The sequence below is a fragment of the Pseudomassariella vexata genome (genome assembly GCF_002105095.1).
Source record: "Pseudomassariella vexata strain CBS 129021 chromosome Unknown BCR38scaffold_7, whole genome shotgun sequence".
Lineage (NCBI taxonomy): Eukaryota > Fungi > Ascomycota > Sordariomycetes > Amphisphaeriales > Pseudomassariaceae > Pseudomassariella > Pseudomassariella vexata.
Window position 1 is genome coordinate 265,896 of NW_024467962.1, and position 22,110 is coordinate 288,005.

At 50.8% G+C, this 22,110-nt stretch overlaps 6 protein-coding genes across 6 annotated transcripts; 3 read left to right on the top strand and 3 right to left on the bottom strand.

Annotated features, from left to right (window-relative positions):
- The first annotated feature begins 1,258 nt into the window (after positions 1-1,258).
- Positions 1,259-2,611, top strand: BCR38DRAFT_433388 (uncharacterized protein). Its single transcript, XM_040860246.1, has 2 exons — positions 1,259-1,925; positions 2,001-2,611. The coding sequence occupies exons 1-2, from the start codon at positions 1,495-1,497 to the stop codon at positions 2,287-2,289; spliced, it is 720 nt and encodes a 239-aa protein (XP_040715309.1). The 5' UTR covers positions 1,259-1,494; the 3' UTR covers positions 2,290-2,611.
- Positions 2,612-4,706: 2,095 nt separating this feature from the next.
- On the bottom strand, positions 4,707-6,153 carry BCR38DRAFT_485046 (glycoside hydrolase superfamily; the record flags this gene model as incomplete). Its single annotated transcript, XM_040863827.1, has 4 exons — positions 4,707-5,689; positions 5,745-5,794; positions 5,848-5,946; positions 6,002-6,153. 4 exons carry the CDS (start codon positions 6,151-6,153, stop codon positions 4,707-4,709), a joined length of 1,284 nt encoding a protein of 427 aa, XP_040715310.1.
- A 4,236-nt stretch (positions 6,154-10,389) lies between these two features.
- Positions 10,390-11,991, top strand: BCR38DRAFT_343501 (cryptococcal mannosyltransferase 1-domain-containing protein; the record flags this gene model as incomplete). The annotated part of the gene is made up of 1 exon (XM_040856037.1): positions 10,390-11,991. The coding sequence occupies one exon, from the start codon at positions 10,390-10,392 to the stop codon at positions 11,989-11,991; it is 1,602 nt and encodes a 533-aa protein (XP_040715311.1).
- Positions 11,992-14,013: 2,022 nt separating this feature from the next.
- On the bottom strand, positions 14,014-14,734 carry BCR38DRAFT_433394 (uncharacterized protein). Its single transcript, XM_040860247.1, has one exon. The coding sequence runs from the start codon at positions 14,541-14,543 to the stop codon at positions 14,370-14,372; it is 174 nt and encodes a 57-aa protein (XP_040715312.1). The 5' UTR covers positions 14,544-14,734; the 3' UTR covers positions 14,014-14,369.
- A 1,677-nt stretch (positions 14,735-16,411) lies between these two features.
- On the bottom strand, positions 16,412-17,302 carry BCR38DRAFT_202160 (uncharacterized protein). The gene has a single exon (XM_040854105.1). The coding sequence runs from the start codon at positions 17,125-17,127 to the stop codon at positions 16,600-16,602; it is 528 nt and encodes a 175-aa protein (XP_040715313.1). The 5' UTR covers positions 17,128-17,302; the 3' UTR covers positions 16,412-16,599.
- A 178-nt stretch (positions 17,303-17,480) lies between these two features.
- Positions 17,481-18,358, top strand: BCR38DRAFT_485048 (uncharacterized protein; the record flags this gene model as incomplete). The annotated part of the gene is made up of 2 exons (XM_040863828.1): positions 17,481-17,687; positions 18,284-18,358. 2 exons carry the CDS (start codon positions 17,481-17,483, stop codon positions 18,356-18,358), a joined length of 282 nt encoding a protein of 93 aa, XP_040715314.1.
- Positions 18,359-22,110: the final 3,752 nt, after the last annotated feature.

Sequence of the window (22,110 nt, forward strand, 5' to 3'; positions counted from 1 at the left end):
CCGCAATTGTTCCCATGACGTCTAAAATTAAGAGGGCACCGAGAATATAGCATATTTGAAGAGCGAGACTACATATCGTATGTTTTGGCTTTTTGTCAACATGCTGCTCAATGCATCCCCCAAGGTCATGACCCGTGGGCTTGTCTTTCCAAAGATCAATATTGCGACACGGCTTGGGGGTAGAGGATCTCAGGGTAGACTGTCGCTTCTTTGTGCGACTGACTATTCATTCGGCGGGGTATATTTCGAGCTGGCTGTAAGGTTCGCTGCTGCTGATGGGCGGTGGACGGGCTGAAACAACCCAAGTGAAACATGGAGAAAGGAAGGTAAGATACTTGTCAGACCTTATAACTACTAAAAATACCTCATTCTACGGCGAGTGGGTCCCTCGTCTTTTGACGGTCAATTTGGTCCAACAATACTCTTCAAGAGAGGAAAACACACGGCATGCTGGGCTCTACGTTGTGAGGAGATTTCGCCTGTGGACGAATGTGCCCTGTTTTGCATCCCGGTAGCAGTTTGCGACATGGGGTCTAAGGTATTAATTTGACGGCCATTTTCTAAGTAGTATTATTTTTTTGGTCATGATTATGGTACGCTCTGTAGTCGAGCATTCTTTCTGGGCTTGGCGGCGATGCCTAATTAGTAAGTAAGGCTGCACAGCAAGGGCGCCTCTGGGGATCTCATCAATAAACTAGCGTTTCTGGATTTTTTGCTTTTTCAAAAAGAAAAAGCAATAGACACGGTGCCAAGGAAATATGGTACGACGCGAATATCTTGCTAATTCGATTATGTCGATCCGACCTCTGGCGAATGTCTTATCCGTTTACTGCTATTACGGCCAGTTGCTGATTGACGGACCCTGCACACCAAATCTTTGGTGCACGGCCAACTGTTAGAACTTCAGAAACGAAACCTCTGGTGTATCAGCAACTGATTCTCGTGTGCAGCCAAAAGGCACCTTTTTCTGTACTTCAGGCTCATCATTATCTTCACTCCTTTAGACTTGGGGAGATCAAAGACACATTCAATATGCTTTGCTATAGCTTGCAATAAGTGTGTAGCTTGGGCACAACAACATCTGTCAAGTCGGCCATGTGGAAGTAAACATTTAATACGATCTAGGCGAATTATGAAAGCGTCTTTACGTTGACAATTATTTCACGGCCTCCCACAATGTTCTATGATCCGCAGGCCCTGGACCGGTTCCCCACTGAGGATGCACCCGGTGCTCTAACGAGAGCTCAGTACTTACCAGCTGGCCTTATCGCGTTATCGGGCTGTCAGGTGGATATCTAGTGGTTGGTCAATAACATGAGCACGTCGTGCCGCGCGAAGTGAAACTTGATAAACTCTACCCTTTTACCAAACATGTCATAATACTGGCCACAATTTGCATCTACATCATTGTCGAAAATCCACAAGGCTAAGCGAGCATCCTTCCCAAGTTACCAATACGGACATTTGTTGACACTCTGATTGGTCACTGATGCCATGACGGTCACCACTCCCTCGGACGATCAAGTCCTCGCAGCAGTCAACGCAATTCGCCAAGAAAAGCCCAACTTAGGACGATCCAAGATCCGCAGTCTTCTCAAGGAAGAGCATCAATGGCAAGTTTCAGAAGATCGACTCAAGCGACTCATTCCCGCAGTCAATCGGCCAACAACCTTGCCAGCAACTGTCCGAGCGACAACCAGCCTACCTATTCTAGCAAATACCAATGCAGATGTTTCCGAAACCACCAGAAATTCTCGCAAGAAAGGCGGCCTCAGAGCTCGTAATGCCGCCTTGCAAGACGTCATGCGACCCGTCGAATTCTGGCTCAACCAAGCCCACAAAAATGCCGATGCTCGTTCTCTTGCCAACGAGCTCGGCTTGATCTTTCCCAACGGTGATCCTTACGGCTTCAAAGCCGGACTTGTGTAGGTTTCATCCAATTGGAGTCCTTCTCACATCCCTATCCACCGAGGTTGAAACAATGACTGATAAACAAATAGGTACCCCATACGCCGCCTGGTAATAACCGGCCGCGATACCCCGGAGAACTTCCGCATCCTTTTCGGCCAGGATGCAATCCCGGATGTGCACGCACAGACGCGCAAGGAAGTCCTGATGAGTTTTTATGTAGAGGACGGTTCACCCAGTCAGATGTTGAACAGTTTTCTGGATGAGGGGTGTCCTTGTTGGGCTCCAAGGCCTGCTAATGCGATTGAGCAGGAGGAGATACTGAGACAGAGGGAGAAGAGTCGAGAATTTGCCGCGATCATGCAAAGCGTGGGGCTGTAATCAGGGAGAAGACTCCGCAATATTAATATTTGATGCTGCTAAGTAGTGTGGAATTGGTGGCTTGAGGTCACGGTGAGGTACAACACCATACAATAGTTGACCCCATGCCCAACCCATGACAGAAGGTCCTGAGAACGGCTACGTCACTTTCCTCCGACATGCATTATCAAGAGTATATCATAGAGCAGCTTGCGTAGCTGATCATCAGTGACTCCGCAACCGGCGGCGTCAGCAGCCTCAATTTACAAGCTGTCGGTAATATCACTTCGCAGCATGACAGTACCGTAACAGTATATTCGATTAAGGATAAAATATTTGTAACTACTCTATATAATAAGTTTCAATTTCTGTCTTTTTCTTCCAAGCATGCGATTGAAGATAGAGTGGAATTTTCGGCGGTCTTATAGTAATGAGGGCACTCGCAGCACAATTAGGAAGGTCCCGAGTGCTAGCTTCCTAGTGTAATTAAACCCCTATAGTAGGGACTGACTACATAGGGTAAACTGTTAACTTATAAATTCCTATGCTAGCATTAATATAAATTCCTTCATATAAGGCTCTAGATAAAATAGCGATTATAAGCAGATTGACACTCTTTGAGGATGAAGGAGCCTAGTAGTTATTATATAGTAACCGCTTCAACTCCCCTTTGCAATGCAACCCCATTCGCAACGGGAATCGAGGCATGTACAAAGATACTATAGTTGTAGATACGAGCTTCTGTGCCTTTGAAAGGATGTATTCTGATCCAACATCCACAGTAGTGTGGCCTGAAGAGTGATGCAGGTGTGCGCGTTTACTCGCTAAACAGAAACCAACATCTCATAATTTGCCTGTAACATTTCTGACACTACTTCCTTTTCTTGAAAACCCCCCGAATACTGTCCACCCTCCTTGATACTTCGACCAAGCAATGTACTAGCTTCTATGAATACCGATTAACAGAGCGGGAAATATATATATATTATTATTATTATTATTAAATACGCCGTAGGCTCGAAGCCCCCGGTACCTCTACTAGTACTCCCGTATGTCAAACCGTGCCCTAATGGCTGGACTAAATACATACGCTGCGTCGTCGGTTCGCCCTATTGGCGACTGCGTTACGTCCACTACCATACTACGTTGGTTCTCAACCTACCAACAAAGTCCCCCCTGAGAAGATCGATGCTATCTGGGCCTTGAAGCTGTCCGACCCGTCCCTAGCAGCCACCTTACAATAGTCCCACTAACTACTGGTTCTCCTGTTGCCGTTGCGAGGTCTCTGCGAGAGTATAGTGGCCGTGGTGCGATGGCGGCCCGTAATCGTTCCCTCGGTCCTTCCAACAGCCCGCAAAAGAGGATTACGTGCTCTGCCGTCTCAGGGGCGTCGCCACAGCGGCATAGCGGCGAGTACACGCCAAAAGCCCCTGTCTTGAATAAGAAGGCTGCTAGTCCTATTTTTTCCGTCCTGATCTGGCACAGCGTAGACGCCTCCAGTCGGTTCAGGCCGAAATACCTGCCCCCTTTCGGTATCTGCATCGAAGGGCCCTCCAGTTCCTCAGCGATAGCGCGTCGCTGGCGATCGTGATGCTCTGCTCCGGTGAGCCATCTCTTCCTCCAGTGGCCGAGGAGGGCAGCCGGGACCTCCTTTTCCTCACTCATCCACTCGGAGCCCCGGGCCTCCTTCTCCATAGTGTACCCTGCCGGTCGGAGTAGCTGCGACGCCTGCTTCCTCTTCGCCGGCCTATCCTGCCGGAGTATATGTGACGCTTTAGCGCTCGCGCTGCGAAGCAGATTTCTCTTCCCGCTAAGCCGTAGCCGTTCTTCAAACTTAGCAGCCCGGGCACTAAGATAGAGGTCTAGTGGCGGGATTGCTGCTTCTGCTTCCAGGTGGCGAACCGGCGTCGCCTTAATTGAGATCGCTTTGACGCAACCGTGGCAATCGGTGTAGATTACAAGAGTTCCGCTGCCATCATGCTTGCTGGGGTATGTCCTCGAAACTAAACCAGTTCTAATCTTGAAATGAACACGGATCTAAGGATACCTGCCAATCTTCACGTTCAAAGATAACTCAATCAGTTCTTCATGGTATAAGGCAATCGTAACAGACACTATTCTCACAGTCTACATTTTAAAGTAAAGATCGCAGTTCTGACCTATTTTAATGTTTACCACCAGATTATACCAGATTACCACTGGGTTAGGTTTGAGTGTTCTGTATATATATGCAAGAAGTATGATTGACCACCACCGGAATATCAGTCGGTGTAATGGACGAGATAAACCCCTCCACCCTCTTTCCGCCATATACAAACCGATTTACATGCATATGAGATATATGTACCAACAAAAACCAGTCATTGCTCATAACAAGTATCGCACACAAATTGACCCTGAGCTCCTGAACCCTGAATCGATGGATCCACCAAGTCCACCTAAGCCATGCCCGCAACAATATTAGCATACTGACTATTCGGATAACTCAACAAATTCTGACTGGTCGCCAACCCGCCCAAACTCGAGAAGCTCGTCCCAATCAAGCTCGCCGCCCCCGTCTTATCACCACTCGCCTCCCAAAACATACTCCCGCCCATCCCCTTTCCCTTCAAATACGCCACCTTCTTCGTAATCATATCCGGCGTGTCGTAGCTGATCAACTCCTGCGAGCTATTATCATAGCTATACGTCGCCCCGGCAACCTCATCATAAATCTCCGTCGCCCCCGTCTTGGGAAGAACCTTGTAATCCCACACCCCTGCTTCCCACGACCCGGTGCCGACGCCCGTGTACGTCTGTCCCACCCCGGCCGTGGATTCAAACGAGCGACCATATATGGGCATCCCGAGAACTATCTTGGACGCGGGGACCCCGGCTGTGATGTAGTCGGACACAGCAGCGTCGGTGGAAAAGGGGGTCGATTGGGGATTACTCGGGTTAGGATACAGATTCGCCTGATGTCCCGAAGTAGTGTCCCACGACCCTGCATAATCATACGCCATCAAGTTGAAATAGTCCAACACCTCCGCCATTGCATTCAGCTGCATGACATTATAATTCGTTGGCCCGGCCGGCGACGCAATGGTCAGCACAAAATGGTACCCCGGCGCGTCACTCGCGGCGTAAGAATCAAGTTCCGAGCGGATCGCTTGCAGGAGCGAAACCATATTGGCGGCTTGGGTCGCGTCCGTGGGGTACTCCCAGTCGACGTCGATGCCGTCGAAGCCCCAGTCTTTGACGAGGGTCACGGCCGTCTTGGCGAAGGTGGACCTCGTGGTGGCGGTGCTTGCGGCGGCAGCGAAGTTGGTTGAGTAGGTCCAGCCGCCGATGCTTAGGAGGACTTTCATATTGCGGTTGGCCTTTTTGAGAAGGTAGAGTTGTTTTACGCAGCCGTAGGCGTTGTTACCGACGTCGTTCCAGGCTGAGGTTGCGGTTAGTATGGAGACATGCATTTTATGCGGTTGGAGTGCACTTACAGTCACCGTCGTAGTGTTTCTGGTAGTCCGCGTAAGCGTCTGATGAGTAGCTACACCAAGTCAATATTGTCATCCCGGGCCCCTTTGGGTTTATTATACTTACACAGTTCCGTCCTGTTGGAGATTAGCAAATGCGTAGAGCACATGTGTGACCTGACTAGCTGGCAGTTGTGCTGGCTGGTAGTTTCGGCCGTAGATGCCCCTGTATATGTTTAGTTTTTATTCACTATAACATCACTCTCTCTTAGATTACTCACCAGTTCACGAAGTACACACTGTTCAAGTAGCCAGTGTCACGCTTGTCGATGTCCTCGACAAGGCTGACAGAGTTGATAGGGCTGGACATACCAAGGATAGCATAGAGTGTGATTGTGGTTGCAAGCAACCTCAAGGCTTTGCAGGCAAACATTGTCAAGAAGAAAGTGGTATAATTCCACGCCAAGAAGAAAGATGATCAAAGACTGAGTTGGAATAACAGAAGCTAGATCTTTAGTACTTAGCTGGATATTAATGGTTATATCGTCAGACTTTGAAATGAGACATGATCGAGGTCATGAGCAGCTTTAAGTATAACACAGATCTCTCGACAAGCTACACGCATCGAGAAAAGGCAAGCCAAGTTCATCACAAGTAGTCCCATATATGCACTGTCCATTGGTATGTCGTGGATGGTTGACTTCGGGTATCAGGAGACGAACCGAACCACCTAATTGAGAGGCCAATAACTATGTACTGATCCCTCTCAAGGAGAAACAGCAACGTTGCCACCCATCATTTCTTCCTTTGCATCTCATTACCACCGGTACGTCGACAGGGCCTGGGAAATGGTCATGATCTGGATATGTCTCTTAGACGCATCATCTGAAATTTTCAACCGTGGTATGTTTGAAGGCAGACGTAGCCGCGAGGCTCCAATTCCAGGATGCATCGAAGACACAGCCCTCATGGTGTAGACAGGTGCCTGTCTATCACCATGCTATTCCTCACGTGGAAGGTGGATCGACAAGATTGTCTTGGATTAATCATGGTTCAATAGATCTGATGGCGGGATAGGGCCTGTGACTGTCACCCTATCTCCGAAGGCCGAGATGAGACTTGAAGTTGGAAGCGTCGAGTGGCTGCTGGCCCTTGAAGGATAGCAGTGACCCGGAACGGCACGCGAAATTTGGAGTACACTCTTATCACAGGGTTACATTGTGAGCCCAATGCCCTCCCCTACTCAACGGTCGTAGGGCACACTCACGAGGCCACACAATGATTGATATGTGTCTCTTATATATATTCTCTAACACAGTTGAAGCTTGGAGGCGTGACTATTACTTGACCTTGATATATGTTTGACATGTGGACGTTATAGCGTTATCTACGTCAGAGCCTAATAGAGATGGCATCCCAATCTGCCAGTTGGACTAGCTCAAGACCCACCAACAGGCCCTTACAGAAGTCCAGGATAGCTGTACGCAATATGACAAGCTCTAGGTCTGTGATTCGACCTTGAATTGGAAGTCGGCGGCTTTTTGGGTTAATCCATGTAACCATGCTGGGTATATAGGGGAGAGAACAGCGTGAGGGGCCTTGTGTGGGGAGATAAGGTGTGGTGCATTGGGAGATTGCCGCTGGCAAGCAAGTGTCAACGAAAGATGCCGAAATAGGCAAGTCCCGTGGTTACAACGACCCCAATCAAATGGGTCACCCGTAGTGCTCCCATCTACTAGTAGGACCGATCCTATTTGGACAGCACTATAATATTGGGTTGCATTTGATAATACAAGGATATTGTAACGTTACGATCACCACCACAATGAACAAAGATAGACTGGAAAGGAGAAAGTGGCATCTTGATGAATAGAAAATCATATGGCACTCTCAGAGAGCAGGTCGTGTGCAATCAAGCCTGTCAAACCCTGCCAACGGTAGTAGGCCATTGAAGAGAAGGCATACGTAATTCACGCAACTAGGATGGCTGGGCGTGTTGCCGAAGTTCAACATGATGTGACATCCAACATTCATGGTGGGTGGCTTGCTATTGGAGTTCTGGCTTCCATCAATGAACAACACATGACCCACGCAGCAACTTAAGCAAACAATAACATTCGAAGAGCAACCGCACATAACGCCAAAACAATGGTCGCATCAGCAGGAATCAGACGCTAGCGTTTTCGAATAGCTTGAAACTGTCGGATTCCAAGTATTGGGGGCTGTATTGGTACTACGAAGTTGCGTGAGGGACGAATCCCAAGTTCGTCCCGAGGGTCCCTAAATACTATAATTCATGCCTGTCCGCCTCATGCCGCTCCATACCCGCGGCTGCAGCTTCGCACAGGAGTGCTGATTTGTTATTTGATTAAGACTTTACATTTTGCGTGATCTGGAGCGAAATGCATATGCGAACAGCTATGGGACTACATGGAGCTGAGCCTAATCAAGAGGCTCCTCCACGTGCACAGAGTCTATTCTATAGTTCCCCTGGTAATATCGTCGTAAGAAGTGCTCCACCTTGTACTGTGACGTCATCTTGTCGGGGCGGTGCTCACATGGTTCAAGAGACGCTGAGTATGCAGCTTTGATTGCAGATATCTTGATAGCATGCAGGTCACTGGTTATCGCATGATAAATCTACAGTTATATCTCAATTATTCAAAAATGCATAACCGATAGGTTGCCACAAGACCTGAGTCTTAGCCCCCCTTTGCCGTCTCCTTGAAGCTCTTCTCGTCGTCCTACCATCATAAATTACAGTATACTGCACGCATGACCTGGAGACGTTTACCAGCGACTGCTTAGATGACTTCGGTTTTATATAGAACATGGCAAACTGAACACCGAGGTTCAAACCATTTCATACCTGAGGTCTCTAGGAGCCCATCCATGATTCCACCACCATTGGCTGGTACAACCTCTTTGTCCGAGTCTTGCCACCTTGAGCGTACCTCATCGAGGTCTAAGTGACGGCCCAAGCCTTTCGCGCGAATTACTGCGGAGTTGATACTCAGCTTATCAGATCATGTTAGGGAAACAAGAACCACAGTGCAACAATACGAGGTTCACAACGCTATAAACAGTTTCGATGGTGTCGGAATCTACGTTGTGGTTAATAATCATCTCAAACTACACGAATACCCAATAGACAGCTGGTTATTCTCAACCTCCCCTGGCTTGTCTACGAGACTTCGCCACTCGTGCAACGGTTTCGTAACAAGCTCGTATCAGCTGTCGGGGGGTTACAGGGCACACACGATAGCATGTCAGCTCAGATTGAATTTTAGTCGAAAGTACGAATACTCGCATGTAAATACGTACAAATTCAATCCATTTCAGTATATTTCTACAGAAGCAGAAAGTATGGTTGCTGTAGTTGGCCTTAGTTCGATGTCGTCGAGGGAATTCCTCCTCAACAACGTCGTGGAATCTACACTTGAATCTCTGAAACCGCTGTCTGCTATACTTTTGAGGTCGCGATCAATTGACAGGAAACCTTCTCGAACTGGCCACTTCGGGCTGAAGGTGTATTCCTCGCCGTCCATCACGATAAGAATCAACGAAACGGTGCAAATTGGGCTTGCAAGTCGAAAGTGAAGGACAGGACAACAATTTTCATACTGTCGAACGAGTGCCCCCAATTTAGAGGAAATGCAACAGGAGAATGGGACATGTCAGATGCGGCTTTGAAACATGGAAATGCCTCCTGAAATGTTTTGGCACTAGATAGATCATAGTTAAGGCGAGGGCCAATTGCTGTGTCAACAAGATGGTAGCCAACGGTAGACGGTCCCTCGATATTACTCGTTCTTGTTATGGTTTGGATGCTGCCCTTCATTATGCAGAACGAGTTATGACCATACCTGTTCGCTGTTGGTACATTGCCATACACTGGAAGTGCAGCATGGTGAGAATATTGCGTGATCATCTGGCAAATAATAAGGAAAAGACCTCGTCAATTCAAAGTTGGAGAATATATTGTGTTGCCGGCAGCCACATTTTGGTGGAAGATGTCATTCTGAGAGGAAGCTCGTGGAGAGAAAGCTGGAGGGTTGCCACAGACAGCTCTTGGCTTACTTTGTGGCTGTGCAGCCTCTGTGCCCCAGAACGCTGATGCCAATAGTAGCGTCGACCTAACTTTTAGCTGGACGTTGGCGTTGATTGATGCAATTCTCCTTTTCATGGGGAATGTGAATGGAGCGTGCGGTTCCTTTCCATCCTCACCTATCGCTTGTGTCGCTAACTACCTTCTTAACCTAATACCACCCTCCGGGCTCTGTTGTAGTCGCTGTTGCAGTGTCTCAACCTGGCGTGCTCATTGGGTGTTGGAGGCTAATCGCATCCCGAGTTCAGGCATCCGCAATCCATCGTCCAATACCGCGAGCAGCCATCCGTCACGAAACCTCCTTTCATCTTCGACCAGAGCTTCTCCTAGAGCGCTACACGAACGATCGCGCATTCCCCTCCCCTTTCCAACGGATATTTCTGTCACATCCTCCGGGTCTTGCTCCTTCTCGCATCGATCCAACTTGGTTGCCTGCCGCAATTAACACCGAATCCTTCGCTCCGCTTACGACATAAAAGCCCGAACCCCTAGCCGTTTCGTCGTTCGCGCAACCACCGTATCGATGAACTGAATTTCCCACACGTAGAGGCCTGCATCAGAATGCCTCGTTCCGTGTCGCCGGAAGAGCGGATTGCCTCCCTCGAGGATGGCCACAGATCATCGACGTCGAGCACCACACTGGGCGACTACGCGCGCGAGGACCTCGAGACATTTTCAAAACAATCAAGTCATCCGTGGGCGGCCAAGCTACTCGGATGGTGCACATCAAGGCCGCGGAACTTGCGGCGCATCTTCCGGAGGCATCCGGGCCACCCCATACTCACCATAGTCAAAAACGCCTTGCTGTTCATATGCGCGCTATTCATCGGAACGCCAATATTCGCACCGTCGTACACCAGACCACCTCCTCACTACCGGGAGCTAATAGTTAGATGCGATGGTGCCGCAGCTGAGCCGGGGTGCGCCAATCCATTCAAGGAGAAGGTCTACATCAGTGTCAGCTTATATGATAAGGGGGGACACTTGGCCAGTGGGACATGGGGGAAGGCGCTTGAGGAAGTCATCCACCTCATTGGTGAAAACAACGTCTTCTTGAGTATATACGAGAACGATAGTGGTCCGGAGGGAGCGAGTGCCTTGGCGGCTCTGGAGGAAAAGCTTCGATGCAAGCACAAGATTGTCAGCGAGCCTCATGTCCCAGTTTCCGATTTCCCCACCGTCAGGATGCCCGACGGGAGCGATCGAGTAAAACGTCTAAGCTATCTCTCGGAAATGCGGAATCGTGCCCTGCGACCCATTGATACTTACGACCCGGACGTAGGAACTTTCGACAAGATACTGTTCCTTAATGATGTGGCTTTCCGCCCGGTTGATGCGATGCAGCTACTGTTTAGCACCAATCTGGGACTAGACGGGAAAACTCACTACCTGTCCGTCTGTGGACTGGATTACAATAACCCCTTCCTCTTTTATGACTTGTACGCCCAGAGAGATGCCGAAGGCTTCTCCAACGGCCTCCCCATCTTCCCCATCTTCTCCAACGCCGGTCATGGCATCTCGCGGGCAGCGATGATGGCCCAGAGTGACGCCGTTCCCGTGACGGCCTGCTGGGGTGGTATTGTGGCCATGCAGGCGAAATACGTTCAGAACATGAACCAAAGCTTGCCCGACCCCGATTTCCAATCCATCGGAAGTCACGTCATCGACCCGGCGAGTCCTAGAAACGTCACGTCGCCCGTTCGATTTCGATACGAGCCCGAAATCTTCTTCGACGCCTGCGAATGCTGCCTCTTCCTCGCCGACGTGGCCCAAGTCGCCCGCAAAGAGGACGCAAAGGAGGTTGGCACGTATGTGAATCCCTACGTCCGTGTCGCCTACGACGAGAGCGTCCTCGGCTGGATCCCCTGGGTTCAGCGGTGGGAGCGGCTGTTCTCCGTCCCGCAAGCCATCTTAACGTACGTACTAAACCTGCCGACGCACAATCCCCATCGCACCGTCGAGGAACAAGACGGCTTTATGGAGGAAGTCTGGGTCGGCAAGGGCGACAAGGGGCATTGGGAGCTGGTTCAGCGCGAGGCGAGGAATGGATTGCTTTGTGGGGTGCGCGAGATGCAGCTCATTAGTGAGGGTGTGCGAGGGGGTGATGTTAATTGGGAGAATACTGTCATGCCGCCGGGGCAGACGCTGCATTTTCCGACGTAAGATCAGTCTTGCCAGGTGTTTTATGGTTGCGTACAACTGGCCGAGGGTTCAGGCGTCTCAGGGTGCTTACAGGTGTCAATGGTTTTTGGATGCCAAACGACATGATGCTTTTCACGGCCACGGAAGGCGGATCGCATGGGTGGGTATATGGATAGCGACATTATATCGGGCTCTGTGAGAAGGGCTCCGCGAAGGGAAGCGTAGTATTTACATGAGCAATACTAATAGGCATCACAGTCCATTTCGGAAGAACAGCATACAAAGGGCAGGATGGGGGTACCGGGCGACCCCGACGGTAATGTTATCGAGCTGGCCATCTTGCTGACAGGGGTAAACGTGTTGGTCTAGTATTCAGCGTTGCATACCCATTGATAACGGCCGGCTTATTAGACATCCAGAGTTCTTATATTGCAAGGATACTGCGAGCCTATTCCTTCGTTAGAGCCCCCAGAACAGCCACTTTCTCCAAACTTAGTAAGGGGTAACGTATCTAACTTTTGCAACAAGTCTGGAAATAACACATAATTTTACCTGCTCCGGTTTCCGAAATCACTTCTTCTCCAGCTTCTTCATATCTAGTTGTTCTTCCGCTCATGTCACCACAGCGTCCCTCTCAACCCTCGTGACGATGATTTTCTCCTTCGTCCTCTCCCTCGCAGCCACTATCTGTGGGGCCAGTGTCATGGCCAGGGCCCTGCCCCAGTCCCCGCCCCTGACAACAAAGCCGACCCGGCTATACACCGTTTGTTCCGGTCCACAGGTTATTACACAGCGCGATGGTCTCACGGCTGTCTCGTCTTACCATTACCAGGGGGAAACGCCTAGTGTGTGGAAGTTGGTGATGGAAATGTGTATGCCATCCCAGAAGGACGAGAGGAGGTAAAAGAGTAGGCGGTTACTCATATTGAGATCATGGGACAATTCCGGGTTTAACTTGGGGCTGGGGTATATAGCGCCGTGGCTCGGGACTCTGGTATTGCAATTGAGCATTGGACCCTCGCCAATTTGCATGCCATTCGAGGGATAATCGAGGAAACCCGTCCAAGCACGTCGAGAAAGGGAATAAAGGCGAGATACGTAGCGTGACAGGCTTGTCTACAGACCGCGACCCTAAGAGTCCCGCTTCATCATAGCAATATACAACCCGTCAGAAGTACGCAATCCAACCTTGGTCCTAACACGTACGAGTGCAACGGATATCCGAAAGATTCAGAGAGCGACTACTTGTGAATACCGGGGTTCAAAACTTGTTATAGCGCCACCACCTTGGTGAGCACTTACTGATATGATGCGGATAGCACATGTGGAGAATCACACTGCATACAAATGAGTGCTTTTGAATCGATAGCCAGTAGTTAGTTCAAGCATAATGGCGGATGTAACGTAGTAACTGCTCTGTGTAATAAAACACTTACTGTCAAAATACACTTTCTCCCCTGGAGCTATGTCGTGGTTCTACTTTACCACACCTATCTCTTGCCCTCTACTGAGCCTTGAAGCTTACACTTGGACTTTCACTTTCGAATAACCGGAAGCAACGTTACCTCTCCATAGAAAAATGCGCAAAACAGATGAGCCAACCCTACCTTGACCACCTCAACACTCTTCTCTACCCACTCCAAGTGAATGACAGCTCAACCAACCCCACGCAGGTGAATGTGTCTTTGCGGTGGCATACTATGGTGATGAAGGGGGAGGAATCTACGATTGGCTGGAGGAGGACTGATGAGGCAGCATCAGACGTTGCACACGCTCGTTAAGAATATGCTGCAGGCGGAGGTTGGGGTTGTGAAATGTGAGGAGTAGGGAAGGAACACCGATGAGGGTTGTATATATAAAGGTGAGCGGTGGTGGTTTAGGGACGAGGTTGTGCTGTATTACATGTTTTGTGGGTTGGGCTGCTTAGTTTTCGTAAGTAGGGTTTCATAGATGGATATGGTAAATCTAGGTGTTTGGGAGGGGGTTTCCATGCTCATAGAGCTCCTATGTACGAGGAGAGCGTTTACGTTGAAATGTATTATAGGAAGTTCATGCCCACGTTCTGATCATGTGACCAGGCTATACTCTATTCATCCACACTCGCTACACCGGTTCCCCGCCCTGTATTCCCCCTTACCTTGTTGAACAAATCTAACCAGTCCATGTTCCCTTCTCCTTGGTTCCTCCCCTAATATTTCGGAGACATCGACACAGCCATTTGCCCCTTCTCCTCAACGACGGAGTTAGTCATATAGTATCCCTCTGCCTACTTCAGGAGTGCCGTATTCGTCGGCCTTTCCGCCCTAAAAGATGCCGAGGACTCGGTCCAGCGCCCTACGACGCTGTCAAACACCAACCGTAGAACGTAGGCCCGGCGACAATTGCGGCCGCTTAACGTCTTAGTGCTGTACAGCATCACGCCAGTCGTAATTATGGCGCAGATAACAAGGGAAAATAGGCCGACTAGCAGAATGATGGTTATGTAGGTGATGTGGTGGAACTCCTGAGTGATGGCGCCGCGCACTTCTTTGAAGTCCTCTGGCCTGTCGCGGGACTGGTTGAGGCCACCGCATCGAGTATAATTTATTGTGCTTCACCAAAACCGAACAAGAAGTTTGCCACCTAGATGGATATATCGTTTGCACTTGACAGTTGGCATCTTCCGATGAATGGTGCGGGCAAGTTTGTCGGGGCCACGTTATAGTTGTGGAAACATTCCTGGCGCCACATGGTAGACTGCAAACCCCATGCCGTAACCACGCCGTCCGACTCCCTCGTGTGATATTGACGCCACACTTTTTTGGGGTCTGGGTAGCTTGCATATCACCCCAAGGCGTGGATATTGGGTTTTAACGATCGGGGGGTACTTTGGTTCAGGAAGACAAGTATAGCAGCGTTACTGATTGGAACATCCACAGGAATCCAGCGAAGCTTGCATCATTCCCGTGGAAATTTCGGTATTGCCGACAACTTCGGGATAAGTTGTAGTGGTATTAAGAATGTCTCCAGCCAATCCCGGCTCTTCACTGGTATATCAACGTGGTTGTTTAGCTCCGACATGCCAAGGGCCAAGCAAGCTCGGCAGCAAACTCGAAGATATATTACTCCGCATCGATAATGATAAAGCTCCTGAGAGAAGCTAAGCATTCTTGTATGACCGTGGGAGTATTAGGGTGTACTGCAGAGGAGCTGTGGGGCCCAAGTATAGAGAGAGAATCCGTACCTGCTTCGTTAGTACATGAACGGCTAGGCCATCCTGGTAACCGCTCGTTATGTTCATTGTGCAGGATGCGCGTTAGCCTTCGTGGCACAACACTGACCCGTGAGCATGCCGGTTTCCGTCTTAGGAGAAGTTCTAGCCACATCGCCTTCACAATTTTCCAAGACTGCGCCAGAAGGCGGACCAGTCGAGTTATTACCACCGCTTGCCAGTCGGAACTCATCTGTCCTGCACCAGTTATAGCAAGCAGAACTTTCCAACAAAGTAAAAGACTAGGTGTGGCGCAGATGAGAAGGGGATATTAGGGCGCGAACGATCTTGCTGTTCACTGTCTGATCCGAGAACAAGGGGCGTTGCAAGTCGAGCACAAGAAGCACCAGGGTTCGCCTCGTGATGAAGAAGGTGGGAAACCATGCGTAGTTGCCACGACTGCATCCGTCTGTACGATGAGAGTTACGAGCCGTGGGTCTGCTACCCGGGTTCGACGTTTGAGTCGGAAAGACCTTCAAGAGTCTCACGAACAGACTGAATTAATGCATATGATGAGTCGCAGTTGAGGCGACTGCACTACGAAGTGCGGTGCAGAATTGGTTGTCAGGTATTTCGACACCGAATACCGGTGAGTGCGGTCTCGACGACAACGTTGTCTAATATTCCGCGTCGTACTGCCGCAGCCCCTGGACTGATGTCGCGCGAGGAGCAGGCCAATCTAAGCGGGAAATACATGGCAGAATGGCAAAACGGGGATAAAATAGAAAACACGAACATTCGAAAACGTAATATCTAAGCCGTTGGTCAGGTAGAGAGCCTCAACGGCGGTGCCCTGCAGTCGGGTCTGTCGGCTGAACTCAAATTCCCACGACTTCAGGGCGCAGAATTTCAGGGCGCAGAATTGCATTGCTCCGAGCGCATGTCTGCAGCGCGGAACCCTCTGTGCGCCAGCAAAAAAACAGACCAAGATATTACCCCAGCGACGGTGGTTGAAATGAGAACCCATTGAGTTGGCTGCTCTCAAGACAACATGTGGTCTCATCGAACCCGTATGTGACGAGATACCGCCCACATACGTGGTGCGAATGGCATCAGACGTGTGGTGTAGTGGAAGAATGCGGGGGCGGCGCGAACCGTTAGGCGTCTCCACCGGAGCATGTCGTGGCGCCAGCTAGCTCACCGTTTGATTCTCCGTGGTCTATCGTCATGAGGATTGTGGTGCCCTCCAACACGGACTGCAGACCGGGACCTACAAGCATGAACGACGCGGGCAAACTGAGAAGCCTGGATCAAACATTGCGATTTCTCCAAGAACGAGTCCCCGGGGGCTCTGACTTGGAGCCACTTGACGAGGTATTCTGCCACAGGCTGATGAAAGAATGGCACCGTCTGTATCTTCACAGGTTGGTCTCATGAACTCAAGGATGGCGAAATGAGCAAGAACAGCCGACCAAGGAGGGCCAGGCCGTCGGGTAGCTTGGGAAACCGAAGAAAATGACGAGACCCAACCATTTCATGTCGCCAGGCCCCTCGTGTGCCTCATGCCGATCAGGCGCGCGGCAGCGGTATACCAACCCGTAGAGAACTCGCGAGGGCCATCTCTTGTTCCGGTAGATATGCAAGCAGTGGCAGTGATCCCAGACGAGTGGGAGCGAAGATCGGGGATGCAACAAGACTGAAGTCGCAAGGCTCCAATAGCAGCCGACGATGAAGAAATTGCTGTCGACATAACAAATGAGCGAAAGAATCAGAGCGTTGCCACCCCAGCTTCCTGCGTTTTGGGTGGAATCATTATCAAGGTGTTTTAGGCCCGCCTTGTTTTCGCGATGTCTCGTCTCGGATAGTAGGGTCTGGAGGGTCTGGATCGAACTAAAATAATAACTGGGAGGGAAGCGCGACTGGGAACCGACCGACCGCTCAACCCGCACTCGACGATTCGACAACATCTCCTCATCAGTCCACCTTGACTGCTTCCTCTCCTCCCACTTTCCACACTTTTCCCAATTTTTTTGACTCGTCAAGCTGTGTGATCACTTCAGCGCGATTCATACCCAGTCACTTGCGCATTTTTCCACCGCCAAAAGCTCCAAAGCGCACCTTTTTCGTTCGCATCCCACACAAACGGTAAGCGCACACCCGCCCACGTTCTCTTTCCCTGCCCGTTCTGCCCCATTGTCGCATTCCACCTCGCGTCGCCATACCGCCTCGCGACTACAGTCTCCACGCATCTTCCGCCGCGCTACACCGTACATTAACGCTTGACATCAGCAAAAACCGCAACTCCCCTCATATCAATCAAATGGCACGCGAAGGAACCCGTTCTGCCACCGGCCACTCGGCGCCGCGCGTCTTCCAGACGGTCGACACCGAGCCCACCATCAAGCGCACTACCAAGCCCAAGACCAAGACCCCTTCTGAGAAGCCCGAGACCAAGGTCAAGGCCGCAAAGCCCGTTGGTGTCACCAAGAAGAAGGCGCCTGCGAAGAAGGAGGCCGTCGGCACCAAGGTACGTGCAGATTCCGCTTGCGCCCCTCTATCCAACGCGATATCTCGCGTGGGAGCTGTGATATGCGCCGACGTCTCGTTTGTGCCGCTGCTGTTCTGCTTGTATGCCCCATGACGTTGCCGTCGCGCTCTTCTGGTTGCAAAGGTCGTTGGTGCGTCGGCGTGTCTGCTGCTTCCCCTGAAAGCGTGAGGGCCCTGCTCAGCAAGCAAGCATGGGGGTGCTTCCATGCCAGACAAGGATCGACTGTTCGTCGCGGCAGCTTTCTGCAAGCTTGGGCAGCTGCTTGCCTGAAACAGAAACCTAGTTCCGCATCTGCCCCTTGCGACGAGGAAATCCCAGTCGCGTAGCAAAATAAACCCCTGGAACATCTGGGGATGATCTGGCATAACCCCCGACTCTCCACATAATGTTTCACCAGACTAGCAAGGAGTGAACAACCTGTCTGCTCGCTCTACTGCCAATCTGTTGAAACACTTTGTTTGGAGATGGACTTTTGCTAGCTCGTACAGCTGGAACGATGCTGTCGACGTCACCCCTTCCCATTTCTCAAGATATGCTTGCCTTCTGTGTTCATGCGTATACTAAGACGACTTTAGGTCAAGAAGGTAGTAGCAAAAGCCACCGGCAAGACCAAGAAGGCTGCCGCCAAGCCCAAGACTGCCGTCAAATAAGTCGTTGGCCACTCTTTTTTGTTCCTCTGGGAATTACTCGACGCCTGGGAACATGTGTATCCCAGCCCACCACACACACCTCGCCCGGGATACATAAGTTCCCTCAACACCTCCTTCCCTCGATTACCTCTGATATACCTCTGTTCTGTCTCGGTTTGCATCTCTGTTTTCTTTGGCTGGATACCACTGCTTTTCCCTGTTATCTCTGTCTCTGCTGTATGGAGCCTTGGGTTTTCGGTGGTTTGAGTGGTTTTTGCAAGGGTTCAATGAATGGAAGGGATAAGTCACAGCAATGAACGTGTAGCTATCTATCGTCTTGTGAAAGCTGTGATGAAATGAATATATATGGACATCTGAATCCCTCTGTTCCAGATTTTGGTGAACCGCCCCATATATACAACGCCCATGGCGCACCATCCCCACAACGACCTAACTGTGGCAGTGGAGCGCCCATCTCAACAGTTGCAGAGTCTCCCTGGGGCTTCTCCTCTTTCACACTCCTAATCTCTGACCCCCCAATGACCTCACTCGCCCTTAGTAAGCTCAACAGCGATTCAGCTCCCTCCACTATTGCTTCTCCCCCCGTCCCTTGGTTACATTTCGCATCCAAATTACCATCCACTCCAGTCCCCCATCTCCCTCAACACACCGATACCTCCTGCTATGACCCTGTCTAAACACGCCGGGCTCGTAGCTTTTGCACTGGACGAAAGACTGGCGTGTCGCAGATGGAATACACTCCGTTTGCGGCGCATGTACTTGTGGTGGTGGCACTGGGCCATGGAGATTGCGGCGCTGAGACGTGATAGGGCGAGCGGGAGGACGACAAGGAAGAGGGAGGGTGTTGAGCGGCAAATATGTGTTTATGAACGTATAGAATAGGTATGTTAGAGGATCGAATTGAATGGATGCATATTTAAGTGGAAACTGAAACTAAAGAGGCTAAAATTTACACGTCGACATTAAAGTAGTATCGTGCACATAGTTCCCGCTGTCCCGTTCAAGATAGAAGAGGCTCGCAGTAAGTCCAAGTACTGTAAACTCTTCTCCGTGTAGTTGAACCAAGAGTACGGAAAACCTGCCGCTGCATCAACCCCCAGTTTTCAATACTGGGCTCAGTCCATTTTTGGTCAGACGACCAAATCGACCTGACACCGCAACCATCCAGATTTTGTACCCAAACAACCTGGACCCTATCCCGTTTTGCCGTTGGGCCTGCAGCCAATCCCCTCACTTCTGTCTTCGACGCAGCGCGTGATGTTAGCCGCGGCATGCCTACAAGTAATAGCTGCTAACCTCGTTAACCATATGCCTCTCTTACCCCTTTTCGAATTCTCGGCGTACCATTGTATGACATGCACTCTCTTTATTCGATTTTGTCACCAACTGCCCAGTTTTGCGGTAACGATTGACACTTAGGTAACGACTGCAAGGTTCATGCTATACAAAGAAAATTGATTATATCGTCTAATTCATAGACTCAACGCCTCAAATCGGCCCGAGAAACCTGAGCCAGCGCAATGCTATGCCTCCTGCCACCTTCCAAGCGAAATGCAAGGCAATGTTATGTTTTGTTCCGGAACACATCTTCTACTCCGTCAAGCAAAGAGAGATCTTTCTGTTACATGTATGTGTACAGTGCCACCCCCTTTTTCCTCCCCTCCTTAGTGAAGTCTCCCCTATTGAGCTCCACCAGCACCTCCGCGCATTCTCTTGGCGCCTACACCACCACCAACCTCCGAGTCGCCTCTGGGTCTCTTGTTTCCGGGCTGGAAGTTGTCCGCGCCAGGGTTCATGGAATTACGCCCTTGACCACCACCTCTGCCGCCTCGGCCATGAGCACCGCCACGAGCACCTCTAACCCCTGTCGATTGTGTCCCGCTCGGCTGGCGAATACCGCTTTGCTTAGGCGGTGGGATGCCCGACTTTGGTTGTGTGGCTTGCGGGGCCGCGTGGGCAGCTTGCTGCTGGCCAGTTGGCGGTTGTGCGTTTGACCCTACGCTGCTGGCACCCATGAAAGGGTTTGGAGCAGCAGGTTGAGATGACGCGAAGGGGTTGTTCGCTATGCTGCCGGGAACCGGAATTGAAGATGGCGGTTTCGGCAGCGAAGACCCCATATTGGGTTTAGGAAGCTGTGACGGGGCGCCGTTGCTCGGGGCAGATGGCTGAGCAGGTGCTGCATCAATGTTAGCATGTCCTCGTCCTTCTGGCGGGGGCATTTCAAACTTACCAGCTGCAGCGTTGGGCGCCGCATTGGCACCTGGTGTCACCACTGGTGCGTTGGCTGGCGTTGGCTGCTTGGATGGCGCTGGAGGTGCTTTCGTGTCTTTCGCAATCGCCCACACTTCTGCCACGGGGCGCTGTGGGGTCTCACTTGCTGCGCTCTCAACAACAGCAAGTTTCGCATTTGCAGCTCTAGCTCTGTTTTCGGCCATGTTTAGCTGTAACGTACCCTTCGAAGTTGCCATCTTCACAGCCGCTTCTCTCGCTTGGGCAATCTTCTGCTCTAACTCCGCCTTGGGGATGTGGTTCTGCTCGCATTCCTCCTTGACCTTCTTGGTAGCCTCTGTGACCTTGTTCTTGACATTGTCCTTAATGATGTTTAGAACTGTTGTGTTCTTGAGCACAAAGTTGCGCACCTCCCCATCGCCCAAGTTGGCCAGTACCGAGGCAGGATCTGCAGGTGGCGCTCTAGGAGTTCCTGCAGCGGTCTGCTGTGCGGGCGTTGCCGGTGGCTTTACCTCGGCGGGAGCAGAAGAGTTCTCGGCTTCCCATATTTTTCGCTCCTGCTCCATTCGCAGCTTGAAATCTGAGTCCTTCTTCTCCATTTCCTGCCTCATCTGTTCCCGTTCCTTCTCGTATTCCGCCTTCTTGTCTGTGAGTGTCTTGTTCAGTTTCGCCTTCATGCTCTCACATCTAGCGGTAACCTTCGAGCTCAGGGTCCCTTCAAGTTCTTGGGCTTTAGCCTCGTACTCCGTGGCTTTAGCTTCCAACGACACGATCTTGTCTTCCAGAGCCTTTCGTTCGGCGTCTGTTAGCGGCATAGGCATTACCGCACCAGCACCATTCTCCATAGTGACATCACCATTGGATATGGTAGACTGCGCATTTGCCAGTGCTTGATCTCGTTCAGACGTAACGGTGCCAAGTTGCACACGAACATTCTCCAGTTCTTGTTCGACGCTGGCCTTCTGCGCGCTGACATGCTCCAACTCACCCTTGACGTCTGCAAGTTGCTTTTCAAGATCTACAACTTGTTGCTGGTTCGCGGAATCGGACGACAACTCTGGCACCGGCGCGTTCAGGCCCGTGTTCAGCTGAGCTGCCTCAGCAAGTGACTGGACTTGCTGCTGGAAGCTCTGGATGGATGCTTCGGCAGCTAGACGCTCCTTCTTCTCCGTTTCCAACTCCTCTTTGGTGGACGTCAGGCGTGTGTCGGACTCGTTCAACTCGTTTTGCAGGCGGTCCCTATCGGCGGTGATCTCCCGAATCTGGGTCGTCTGGTTTCGAGATCGTTCTTTAAACTGGGCGGTCAACTTTTCTCTCGTGCTTTGCCAATTTGCGTCCTTTTCGGCGAGGGCGTTTTTGAGTTCTTCAATCTTCTCTTTCAGGGGCGCCTCGGCTGCTTGCAGTGCATCCCGTTCTGTCTCGAGGGCTGCGACAGTCTGCTGCAGCTCTTCGACCACGGCAGGATCCACTCGGTTGTGTTTCGATAGTATATCCTCCGTACGCTTCTGCCAACGATCGCGATC

Excerpts from the sequence above, each read along its gene's own strand:
- BCR38DRAFT_433388 (XM_040860246.1), top strand. The coding sequence starts at position 1,495 with ATGACGGTCACCACTCCCTCGGACGATCAAGTCCTCGCAGCAGTCAAC. Across the intron at positions 1,926-2,000 it reads GGCTTCAAAGCCGGACTTGT|GTACCCCATACGCCGCCTGG; the intron begins GTAGGTTTCATC and ends ATAAACAAATAG.
- BCR38DRAFT_433394 (XM_040860247.1), bottom strand. The coding sequence starts at position 14,543 with ATGCGGTGGCCTCAACCAGTCCCGCGACAGGCCAGAGGACTTCAAAGA.
- BCR38DRAFT_202160 (XM_040854105.1), bottom strand. The coding sequence starts at position 17,127 with ATGTTGTCGAATCGTCGAGTGCGGGTTGAGCGGTCGGTCGGTTCCCAG.